Raw genomic sequence first — 12,144 nt, forward strand, 5'->3', positions numbered from 1 at the left:
CCCCCCGCGTCTCCGAGGACACGCACTGGCCCACTTGCCGCGACCGTCTGGGCCCATCCCCCTCCCTTCACGTACAGAGGCCCTTCCCGGGCCCCTCGAACCCCCGGGAGCCGCCCCCCTGGTGGCCTCCGTGCTTTGCACCCGAGATGGGCAGGTGACGGCCATGGTTGGAGGGGCCACAGGAGCCATGAGGCACAGCCGTCGCGCCGGAGCACGTGCCCCCACGCCAGCGCCCAGAGGGCCCGCGTCCCGGGGAGAGCGGATGCCGAGCCCCTCACCACACGGCCCGGATGCTGACTTTGAGGCCCGGGGTCAGATCTTCAGTCACAAACTCGCCGTTACAGCTCTTGTTGTCATCGGCGGCATCCTCCCCGGGGAGGCTTGCTTCTGGGCGGGGAGGGGGGGGGGGACGCGGCCCGTGAGGGGAGGAGCCATGCCCGGGACAGAGGGGCCGCCCTCGAGCAGCGCCCCGATTCCCCGGGAACCCGCCTCCCGGGCCACCCACTCCCCTCGGCCGAGCGGCCCACAGGGCGGCTCTGCAGTGGACAGAAACACAACGGAACACCGTCCAGCCACAAACAGGCGTGAGGCCACTGCGTGGCCCGGCGCGGGCGTGCAGCACACAGCACAGCTTGTGTGAAAAGTGCAGAAGAGCCCGATGCACACGGACAGCGGCCTGGCGGTGGCCTGACAGGGGAAGGTCTCCTCCGAGCCACGGAATGTGCTGGAATGAGAGCAAAGTGCACTAACTGCCACCAAAGTGCTCACTGTAACGTGGCTGATCTTACGTTCTGGGAGTTTCACCTCAGAAGAAAGGGCCGAGGGGGGCTGCTGCTCCACGGGGCGCCTGGCCCGGGGGACAGCGAGAGCGCAGGCAGACGGCGGCCTGACCCACCTTCTGAGTTTTGTCGGGACGCGGCACCCTTGATCCGGAAGGCCTGGCGCGCCCGGCTGCGGTCCCCGAAGCTCCAGCTCTTGGGCACCTTGCTGGGACTGTCCTCCAGGCTCTGGTCAGCACTGGGCGACCGGCGGACGGTCTGGGCCTGCGGGGACCCCTTCCCCTTGGCCGCCACGCCCCGGGGGCTGGGGAAGACACGGTCTTTCAAACTGACCTTCTGACTGCTCCCACGAGGACCGGCGGGGGCGGACACACAGAGAGACAGCAAGAGGGGTCACTGTGGGGGCACGCTCGCACCCAGCGTCCGCTCGCAGCCGACGCCCACACGTGGGCGCGGGTGCCCCCAGCGCCCCTCAGTGCGTGGCCTGACCTGGGGGGGCAGTGGACTCTTAAATCACTTTGGGTGCTATGGAAAGTGCGGACCTTCTCCACACTGTCCAGTCAGGCCTCCGTCTCCAGGGTGACACTCGTGGCCTAAGAGCCCCAAAATGCCCTGTGGATGTGGCTTTTCCCTGGGAACCTTCTCTGGTTTCCCTGCCTGCCCCTCCACACCCCATAATGCCCCAGGGTCTGGAGGGGTGAGGTCTCAGCTGACCCCAGGGCCCTCTGCCAAGCCCCAGGAGCCGCCGAAGGAAGGTTTGGAGCAGGAGCAGGGAGCAGGGAAGTGTGGAGCGGGCGAGGGCCTCCTGGAAGGCCCGTCCCCTCCCCCTCCCCCAGGGGCAGCACAGGCTCCCACCGCACACACCCCCCCGGCTGTGTGAGATCTGAGCGTCCACACTTCCAGGGGCCGGGAGGGGCCACCACGGCCGGCCAGGGCATCCTCGGGCCTCCCTGTGGGGATGGATCTGACACCCTCTGGGCGGCAGACAGGAGACAGGAGTGAGCCCAGGGGCAGGTCAGGCCCAGGCACCAGGCGGCCACTCACTTGGTCCCACTGGACAGTTTGCACCGTGCAAGAGCGTGGCTCTTGCGAACCTGCTGACAACCGGCACGGGCCAGGACAGGCCTGCGCGGAGGCGCCCAGCAGGGCCTCTGCTGTCACTGGGGAGCCACCATCACTTGATGACCATGTGGACATCACCAGACCCTACTGTGGCTCCCATGGGTCAGCCACCCCCATCGGCCCCAACTGGGACCCACAGCCGAGACAGGTCCCTCAGACGGCGCAGACGTGACCGGCCACAGAGAAGAGACGGCCAGCGGACACAGGAGTCTGAGCCGGCGTCCCCTCCCACCTCCCGGAGCAGCTGAGATCACCAGTCTGCTAGTCCACAGGGAACAGGGAAGAAAGGAGCCCCCGAGGGCTGGAAGTCGAGCTGGGGTGTGGCTCCCACCCAGGGGCGAGCAGGCATCTGCCTGCTCTGGCCCCTGGCCCCGAGCCCGTAACCGCTGCACCCAGCACAAGGCCAAGAAGGCCAGGCGGGGGCCGGGCGACGCCCGGATGCAGGCTCCGTGGGGCCCTCTGCGCAGATGCCCTCCTCCTTCCCAGCGAGATCAACAGCTGGTCTGGGGAGGCCACACAAAGCCCCGGCCCCGCCGAGCCCCGGGGGCCGGGCCCCGCACAGCCGTCTCAAGGACGGAGGCACAACTCCTGGGCTGTGCAGAGCGGGGAGGGACGCTCTGCCGGAGGGACGTAGCGGCATGTGGACACCCAGACTGCGCAGCCCGGTGCCTGCGGCGCCCGGCCCCCAGCCGCGCAGACCCACCCCGCGTCCAGGTGTCCGCCCGGTGCCGCAGCAGGTGTTGAGGGAGGGGCTGCCTTAACCTCACAAGCCAAGGACAGAAGCAAACCAGCACGGGCCAGGGCTCCGGCCACCTGCTCAGGCAGAAAGAGCCCCGACGAGACCCCATGCGTGTGCAAGGGCAGTTCCCCGGCATTCACGCGGGACAGGGGAGCAGCTTCGGGAGGGTCTGGGGGAGAAAGCCAAGCCCCAGCCTTTTCCTCCCCTGCCTGCTGCCCCACAGCAAAACCCTAAATAGCCAGGGGGCAAGGGGGAGGCCCGGACCGACACTGGCCACGCCGGGGTCTGCGCAGCGGAGGCCCAGCTCAGCGGGGAGGGAGCCAGCATCCACGGGGAGAGCAGCCCCTCCCACGCTCAGCCACGGATGCCCGGGGACAGTGCGGTGCGGACGGTGACCTGCACCCAGGAGACCTGCACGCAGCAAGGCTGAGCTTGGCCTGGGCTCCTGGACTGGCCGTGGGCCCCTCCGGCCCTTCTGGTGCCCTAGCAGCCTGACCACAGCCCCTCACCCAAGGGCCCAGCCTGTGGCCAGAAGCACCCTGGACACAAGCTCTGAACAAGCGGGTCAGCTTCTGCTGAGGCCCAAAACCTCTGGTCCTGGGGCCGCGAGTCTCCCCCAAGCGCCCCCTTGGTGGGGGACTCGAGGCATGCAGAGATGCAGATGCGTGAGCATGCCGCCCTGGGGACCCTGATCCTGCCGCACAGCCCCTCCCCATGCCCGCCACTCGACACCAGTGCGTCCAGGGCCAGCACCGCCGCATGCACAAGAGGACAGGCGAGCGCAGCCGCCCACACGCTGTGGGGCTGCGCGCTGCACTGGTCAGGGAGGGGGGCAGGCGGGAGGGGGAGGGGGGGACCCAGAGCAAGCAGGATAGACGCTTCCACACACCCGACAGCAGACAGTGGACGGAGAGTAAAGGTGCGGACAAGGAGCCCACGGTGCAGAGGGCCGTTTCCGGTCCGCCCGAAACCAGGCCTGTGGTGGGAAGGGGGAGCCGTGGGCCTCTGGCTTTCTGGCGCGTCTGGTGTGTCAGGGCCACGGAGAGCCCTGCACACACAGGACGGAGCTGCCTCCCGCAGGTGAGGCGGCCGGTGAGGAGTGGCCGCCCTCGGTGCGTAGTAGAGGTGCTAGACTGGCAAGCCCCGGAGGGGAGGCTCGCCGGAGAGCAAGGAGGGCCCCGAAACCACCGGCGCCCTTCCTGGCCTCAGAGCCCCCGGCCGGCCCCCCCTCCTGCTTGGAGCAGGGCGCCGTTTGGCTTGGGGACAAAAGCATCTGTGCCGCCAGCACCGAAACTGGCCGTCGTTTGGAATCAGAGGGGGCCTGGGGCTCCGCCGCCAGGGGCCGCGAGGCCGAGCTGCCAATCAGAATTGGGGCCTGGGGGGGCCGGGGCGGGACGCCAGCCTGGCCCTCGCTCATCTAGAACCTCTAACAAGCAGAGTGTTTGGAGCGGGAGAGGAGGTGGAGTGAGCCGTGCAGCAGTGGCCGGTCCGTGCGACACGCCCCGCGGTACCTAGAGTGTCCAGGGCAGCATCCACACAGGGACTCTCTGCACCGTCTGCCTTTACTGGAAATGAGGAGAGCACAGTTAGTCCTGGGCGCGCCCGCGGGGGGCCTGGGACGGGCGAGCGGGCAGAGAGCACGGGGAGACTGAGGCACCGCGCCCACCCTGACGCAGCTCTGGGCTCAGGGTCCAGCAGCGGCACTTGGGTCTGCGCAGTGGCAGTGAGGGGGCTGCACAGAGAGTCTTCCGCCGGCCTGGAAGAGAAAACAGTGCCCTATTTTTGGAGAGAAAAAAAAAATCCCGTTTTCTTTCCTCCAAAAATACCTTTTCCTTCCAGAGTCAGAGTTTTGGGCCACGTCTTTTTAAAGATGTATTATTTTTTGCTATATTCATGCCAACCAAAAAATAATACGTGGGCAAGACTTTGCAAAAGGCTTGTTCTAGATGGACAGGATTCCAGAAAGCACACGTTTTAGGGGGGAGGAGGGAGCACTCAGGCGTCACACACTGATCACCGAGGCGTCGCCCAGCCAGTGGCCGGTCAGGAGCCGCTCAGCGCGTCCAGGAGCCAGGGGCTGCCTGTCCCCAGAGGGAAGCTCAGGAAAGGGGCCTTGGGGGCACGCCCAAGCTGGTTCGTCTGGGTGTCAGTGCGGATGCCCTGGGCTGGGCGGGGCCTGCCCGCAGCTCAGAAGCAGCTCCACCAACGGTCCGCGCTCCCCAGGAACCTCCCCCGAAGGCCCCAGATCTCTCCGCACTAGATCGGGCACAGTTTTAAGCTGAGGTCACAACAACACACAAGAATCTCTGGTTTTCCCGAGGCCGCCCTCCCTCCCCACCCCTGCAGCTACCGCCTGGCGCGGCTGCTCTCAAACTACTGGCCAATGGAGCCAGACACGCCGACTCCTGCTCACAGAATCCAGCCCCGGGCGGGGGTGCCCAGTGACCCCGCAGGACCCCCCCAAACACTCAGCTCTTCTGCCGGTGAGCAGCTCAGGCTCCTCAGAGCACTCTGTGCTGACCTGGGAGTCCAGGGCCGTAGCCCCCCCAGCTCCCTCCCTTCCAGAGGGACTGCCTCCCTGTGGGGTCCCCTCAGTGAGGGAACGGGGGTCCAGCTGTATCAGCAAGCGCTCTCGCGCAGGGGCAAACTTCTCTGGGACTCAGTATCCCCAGGAACCAGATCCCCCCGCCCCGCACCTGGCAGCTCTGTTCATAGAAGCCCCTCAAACTTGGGGCAAATGGTCCCGCCCAAGGCGCACCCTCACGTCGGCCACAGTCCCACAGCAGCTGAAGACTGGGACCCCCCCCTGCCCCTCCCCGAGGGGCTTCCTGGGCCTGTACACAGCCCCCAGCCCCCACCACCCGGAGGCTCTGGCCAGGGAAAGAGGATGGGGGGCGGTCTTGGCCTCCAGCACCTTGGGAGGAGTCTACCTTTGACCGCCCCCAGACAGCTTTGCTGCCTTCAAAACTCCCAGCAGAGACACCAGCCCTGGAAGGGCCGACACCTCCTGGGGACACGCTTCTGGCGGCACTGACGAGATGCCCACCTGCTGCCCGCTGCCTGGGTGCCTGAGGCTGAGCACTGGCTCTCCAACTGTGTGTAGTAAAACCTTGGGGGCAGGGGCCCCTGCACGGGACAGTGCACTCAAGAGACCCTGACCAGAGCCGGGAGAACCCACGGCCTCCCTGCGCATGGGGTCACGGGCCGGGGGCTCAAGGACCCCCAACCCAGGCCCATTCCTGCAGGGCCCAGGCCGGCACTGGGGATTTCCTGCCCACAGCAGCCACGCGGAGCTTCGCCTCGTCTGAGCACGGCCAGCAGACAGCGAGGGTGCGGGAGGGGTGGGCAGGCACGCCCGGGGGCCTGGGGGGCGAGTGGGTGGGAGAGGAGCCCACAGACGCCCACCAAGACCAGACTGGACAGACAGGCACTCGGACACGGCACGCCGTTGCCTCCACGAGGAGGGACCCACACAGACAAAGGGGCAAAGCATCCGGAGGCCAGGGGTCCCCTCCAGGCACAGGGGAGGGGGGCAGTGAGAAGTGAGGGGGGGATGGGGCAGAGCAGACACACCCAGAGCAGCACAGCCTGAGACCCCGAGGCCTGCCCCACACCCTGACCCGGGCACAGATGGCCTTGGGCTGACACCAGCCTGGCCAGCGGTCCCAACACAGCTGGGGCACATGCCCATCGTGAGCCAGGACCTGAAAGGGGGCTCCCTGCAGCCGAATGAGGGTCAATATGCCCACCCATCCGCCTGCCCAGACTGGTTAGTGCCAGCGGGATCCTGGCACGCAGGTGGCAGCCACAGCCACTAGCTCCCACCGCTGGGCAGCAGGAGGGGCTGGGGAGCGCACCCCATTAGCATTTCATGGAACAAGGTCCCCTTGCCCGGCGGCCCCAGACAGGCCCACTCCCCTGGGGACCCAGGTAGCAGAAGAATGTCTTGCATTCCTACGATGCTTCTGGGGATTGGTGGCCACCCCGGGCGAGGGGACAGAAATGCTGCCCTCCGTCACCCAGCTGGCAAGCATGTGTCCCAGGCCCTGGCCCCAGGGCCTCAGCCCAGGTTTGGCAGAAGCAGGGCTGGGCCCGGCCGGCCCTCGGGGAAGCCACTGGGTCACGGGCAGGCAGGGACAGATGGACACACACGGAGGAGACAGAGGAGCAGTGTGCGGAAAGCAGGGGAGGGGGGCACGGAACGTACCAGAGAGCCCGGGGGAGGGCTCCCGTGTGTCCTCACCTTGAGTCCTGCTTTCAGGGTCAGCCACCTCCTCCCCAAAGACAGACGGACGTGAAAGGGGCCCAAGAAGGGCAGTGACAAGATTAAAGGCACTTGGGGGGGCAGGCAAGAGTGTCCAAATTGGGGGGAGGGCAGGAGAGAGAGAGAGAGAGAGAGGCTGAGACAAGAGTGATGGGGGGAGCCGGGGGCCGCGTGAGGCCGGGGGGCCTCGCAGGGACGGGCAGGGCTGCGGGCCCGCCTCCCCCGGGCTCCGAGGGCAGAGGGCTGACCCAGCAGCAGTGGTGGGGACTGAGGATGTAGGGGGCGGCCCCCGGCCCCCACCCCACGCCAGGCCATGCTGGGCACGCGCTTCCCCTGCTCCAGGGTCAGCTTTCCTCGCCGCTCTGAGGGGCTGGTTTGGGGCAAAAGCAGGGCCGGCCTTCCGTCACCCCCACTGGGGGGCGCCGGGGGAGAAGCGTGCCCTCCCCTGGTGCACAGAGAGGGTCGGGCTCCGCCTAACTCGGGCAGCCAGCCGAGTGGCCTCCAGTCCAGAAGGGCACTGATGGAGGGACTAGACTCGCAGCAGCATGACAGGGTGCCGGGGGGCACCCCAGGCTCAGCATGGTGATATGCAGGCTGGGCCTTGTCCGACTTGGAAGCATGAAACAGTCTGGATTTTCTGCTCAGTGCAAGAAAATAGCAGATTGCTATCAACCCTTCTCTGCTCCCAGCGGAGATCGCCCTTGGAGTCCCTGCACATGGTGCGGGTGGGGGGGACTCGTCTCTCACATGCCTGACTGCAAACCAGAAGGTGGCCGGGCAGGCCCACACTCACAGAGCCAGGACCAGTCCCCCCCAAGGAGGCACGAGGCAGGGAGAGGGCGTCTGGCTCTGCCCTGGACTGGGGAGGGGGGGGGCACAGAGGTCTCCTGCCTTAGGGCCAGTGGCGGGACTGGGGGGCTGAGCACAGGCAAAGTGATTTAAGGGCCCACAGCGCGGCTGGCAGGGTCCAGACACACAGCTCCACACGTGGGCGCAGGGCCCGCGATGACAGTGCACAGACACGGAGGGGCCAGCCCCACGCACAGCAGCGCGCCTGGGGCATCAGGGGGCAAGCAGGCACTGACCTTGGAGAGGGCTCCGGCTGAGGCTCCTTCCTTTAAACAGAAGCGACAAGACTGTTAGCAGCAGGCCAGGCGGGGGACCTCACCCCATACAGGGCCCAGTGGACCCCCCTCAGGCCCACCCGCCCCAAGAGCCGCTGGAGGGCCCAAGGAGGCAGATCCTGCAGGAAAGAGGGAATTCTGGAAGTGCTTGTGGCCGCATGTTAGGGGCTGTGTTGCAATGAGAATCGCCAACGTTAACTAAGTGAGCACAGATGGAAACGCCGGAGAATTCCGGCTCCACGGTCAACGTTCAGGACAGACAGCCGCTCCACTTCTGGCTTCACGGGGTCACTCTTCTCCAGGCTGTTTTCCAGCCGAGAGGCCATGGGCCGCGCCCCTGCCCCGGGCTTGATTACTTCTAGGATCGATGCTCCTCATAAACGGAATGGAAGGCTGGCGGCTTGGACCTTCCTGGGCTGATTCTCGGACTCCGCCAGTGACGCCGAGGGCGCTCTTTGGGGCGTATCCAAAGCCCGGGCAGAACAGGGGCGGCCCTGCTGTGGCTGGCAGAGCACCGCGTGCCAGAGGAGGCAAGGGAGCGCCAGACCTTCCGCAGTCCGGCCACATGGCGTGCACGCCTCCCTGGGAGCCGGCCTGGAGCCCAGGTGCCGAGGGCTGCCCGGTGAGTCTCCTGGGACAGTCGTAACGAAGGAGCTTAAAACGATGGGAATTTCCTTCTCGGTTTGGAGGCCAGAAGTCAGAAATCCAGGTGTCCATCCCCAGCTCCCTGCTCAGTGCCCTGGGGGGGCAGGGGTCCTTCCTGCCTCTTCCAGCCCCCAGGGGCCCCGCCCACTCCTGGAGCTCGTGGCCAGGTCCCTCCAGTCTCTTCCTCCCTGTCATATGGCTTCTCTTCTGTGTCTGGTCTTTTCAGGACACGTGTCCTTGGTTCTGGGGCCACCCTAACCCAGGCTGACCTTCTCTCAAGGCCCTTAACTACGTCTTCAAACCCCCTTCTCCAAGCAGGTCCTCTCGTGGTTCCAGGCATGACTATCATTTGGGGGCCACCACTAAACTCACTACAGTCTGAGCCCTAGTGCCCCAAAATTCATGTCCACCTTACACCCCAACACCCCAAAGTCTCAACCCAGGACAGCGTCAGCCCGACATCCAAATCTCCGCTAAAGCTCAGTAGCTCAGAGAGCCCGGAGTCATGGGGTCTCGGTCATCTGAACCGGACGTGAGGGAGCCTGGGTGAAGGTCCTCTTCGGCTGGGGAACCTGTCAGCTCTAGAAAACCAGTGATCTGCCCTCAAAGTACAACAGGACAGGCACGCCCCCCAAACAGGGAGAAGCTGAAAGGAATAAAGAAAGGGTCACCAGCACCCGAGTTCGGAAACCCAGCAGGAAAGCCCTCTTGGTGACACGTGCTTCGGCCGTCTCGGGGCCAGGCCAGGCCTCTGCCGCACCCGCCCCAGCTGGTCTCCCCTCTCCCCGGGGGCCCAGCGCGTTTGTGGCCAGGGAACTCTGTCAGCCTCTTTCTGGCCTGCGCGTTCCCAGACCGCCCAGCCCTCCTTCACTCAGTCTGCTGGCCACCCGTGCTGGTGGTGTGAATCCCTAAGAGCCACGTGGGCCCCCGCACAAGTCACAGGGACAGACACTGTTGTGCAGGAGGGTTCCCAGATGTCTCTTCCTGGTGACCTGCCTCTTCTGCCTTCTGCCAAGAGAGCCTGGACCCGCCAGTCACACACACTGGGCTCTCTCACCCAGGCTGTCCCCGCCCAGGCCCTTCTTCCAGAGGGGTCTCCTAACTTTGTGTCCCCTGCAGTGTAGATGGGCCACGGCCCCAAGTCTTCAGGCACTGGCTGCATTTTGCTCGTCTGTTCCCTCGCTTCCCCTTCTCCACCTGTCTTCCTCTGAGCAGCGAGGACAAACCAGGCCACATCTTCTGAGCTGGCTCACAAGTGTCCGAGCTCACCTCCCACCCAACGCCGGCCCGAGACTCAGTCTCACGGTCTGCCACTTTCTGACCGGGTGGCTTTCCTTCAGTAGCCGGCGTTCCCCGTCCCCACGCAAGACGTAACCAGGAGCGCGTGCAGCCCCCTCCGGCAGCCTGTGCTCTGACCCGAGCGTCCTCGCCACGCTCCGTGCTGTCCCGAGCTCTTACTGCACCCTCTCTCACGGCCACGTCCCCCTCAGTCGTCTCCTGCAGGCCACCCAGGCCTCCCCCGTGTCTGTCTTCTGTTTCTTCCAAACTGCCCTCTCCCACGTCCCGTCCCCGTGCTGCTCCCGCACCAGGCTCCGCCGGCACAACGCGGTGCCGCTCCAGCTGGGGCAGCCGAGCTCTCCTGCGGCTCTGGGGGGGGCGGCTGGGGGGTCCCTCCTGCCTTTCCCAGCACCTGATGGCCCCAGACATCCTGGGCTCGGGGCCACACCCCTCCAGCCTCTGCCTCCCGTCATGCGGCCCACGCTGATCCAGAACGGTCTCATGTTAGGATTCTCCACTTAACAACTGCAAAGACATCTTCCAAATAAGGCTGCGTTCACGGGTTCTGGGGCGCCGACGTACCCTCAGGGGGCGGGGGCCACGGGCTGCTCCACCCCACTGACCGCTCGGGACAGCGCTCTGCGTGGGGGCCAGGCGGCGCCCCTCTCCACTGTCCTGCCAGGCCAGCCCTCCCCCGCACACCTGGCTCTGCGGCCCCGCACCCGATGTGCAGATTTTGCGATCACGAGAGAACCGGCAGGCGCCACAGTGCATGTCCACCGGCTGCTCCAGGGAGATGTAGGGCTGGACTCTCACCTGCAGCTGGCACACCAGCCACGAGAGGAGCCCCTGACCCCACGCGGAGCGGCACCCTCTGTGCCCACCCCCCAACCAGCCTCCCTCTGGGATCGGAGCCTCAAGCAGGTCTGCAGAAGCAGGGATCACCAGGACCACGAGGCCCGTGGCGAGCAGGGCCAGGGACTTCCTGTGGCTGGCGCCCCGAGCCCAGAAGCCCCCTGCCCCGAGCCCCAGCACAGGCGCCCTCTGCTGACCTGAAGGTGAGCCCGGATTTACTCTTGAGGTTCCGGAGCAGCTCCAGCTGGTTGAGCGGCGGGATCAGTCTGTGGCGAGAAGGGGCGCAGTGAGCTCCTGGCTGCCTAGGCCTGGGAGACCCTCACCCCTGCTCTCACCAGCATCTACCACACAGCCACCTACGGTGTTAATGCTGGGGGCATGGGTGTGGCCGGTCCCAGGCAGAGGGAGGGGACAGCTCCCTGGCAGCAGGGGCCATGGGGGTCACCTGCATTCCCCAGGGTGCACCTCTCCTGGGGTCCTTGGCGCTAGAGGTGGGCAGTGACCAGCACAAAGAGCAGGGGGCAGGACAGCACCCAGGCTGCCCACGGAGAGTGTGGGGTGGGTCTGGAAGGGGACATCTACCCTCCTCTCTCCCTGTCTAATCCCTGAACCCCCGCCAAGAGTCAGTACCATTGCAAACAGCACTGCAACATACTTACAACCCCAGATCCCTCCCTGCAAAGCCAGGGAGGGGCCAGGGTCATAGAAAAGGGCTTTGCTGGGCAGAGAGAAGCCCATTCCGGATGGGCTGTCTGGACAGCTGGAGGAAAAGGCCCTGGACTGGCTGCGCTCCAAGCCCCCTCTTCCCAGGCCAGGCCACGCCCACCCAGGACAACCGGCTGCCCAGTCCCCGCCCACAAGCGGGCATTCACCCACTGCAGCCACTGGGCAGCTCCAGGCAGAACTTCCACAGGAACTGAGGGGATAGTCAAGTCCTGACCTTGACACCAAGGCAGAGATCTGTAAATCCTGCCAGGTTCCTGGGGGACCTCTGGCCTCCCCCACCTCCAGCCACAGGACCGGGGCCCGGGGGGCTCACAGGGGGACCCCAGTCCCCTCCCAACGTCTGGGGCAAGTTGTGTCCCTCCTCACCCACTCTCTCCTGACTCAGGAGTTCACCACTCTTGCCCTCACTCCTTATCTCACTGTAAGCGGGAAATGCCTCTGCTCCTTCCTGACCTGGTCCCCACCGGGCTGTGACCCCCACCCCGCTCCGTGACCCCCACCCTGCTCTGTGACCCCCACCTGGCTGTGACACTTGCACCCTGCTCTGTGACCCCCTCCACCTGGCTGACCCCCCCACCCATTCTGTGACCCCCACCCCACTCTCTCTGACCC

General features: G+C 66.0%; 1 protein-coding gene across 1 annotated transcript in view; it reads right to left on the reverse strand.

Moving 5' to 3' along the window:
• KCNQ2 (potassium voltage-gated channel subfamily Q member 2) overlaps window positions 1-12,144 on the reverse strand; it is a 49,449-nt gene that overhangs the window by 7,860 nt on the left and 29,445 nt on the right. The window contains exons 16-21 of the mRNA XM_029918001.1: window positions 11,004-11,072; window positions 7,990-8,019; window positions 4,307-4,396; window positions 4,152-4,205; window positions 896-1,119; window positions 279-387 (exon numbers count right to left, since the gene is read on the reverse strand). Of these exons, the coding sequence (XP_029773861.1) occupies window positions 279-387; window positions 896-1,119; window positions 4,152-4,205; window positions 4,307-4,396; window positions 7,990-8,019; window positions 11,004-11,072 (576 nt within the window). The remainder of the gene's footprint in view (window positions 1-278; window positions 388-895; window positions 1,120-4,151; window positions 4,206-4,306; window positions 4,397-7,989; window positions 8,020-11,003; window positions 11,073-12,144) is intronic.

Source organism: Suricata suricatta, chromosome 12 (assembly GCF_006229205.1).
Source record: "Suricata suricatta isolate VVHF042 chromosome 12, meerkat_22Aug2017_6uvM2_HiC, whole genome shotgun sequence".
NCBI lineage: Eukaryota > Metazoa > Chordata > Mammalia > Carnivora > Herpestidae > Suricata > Suricata suricatta.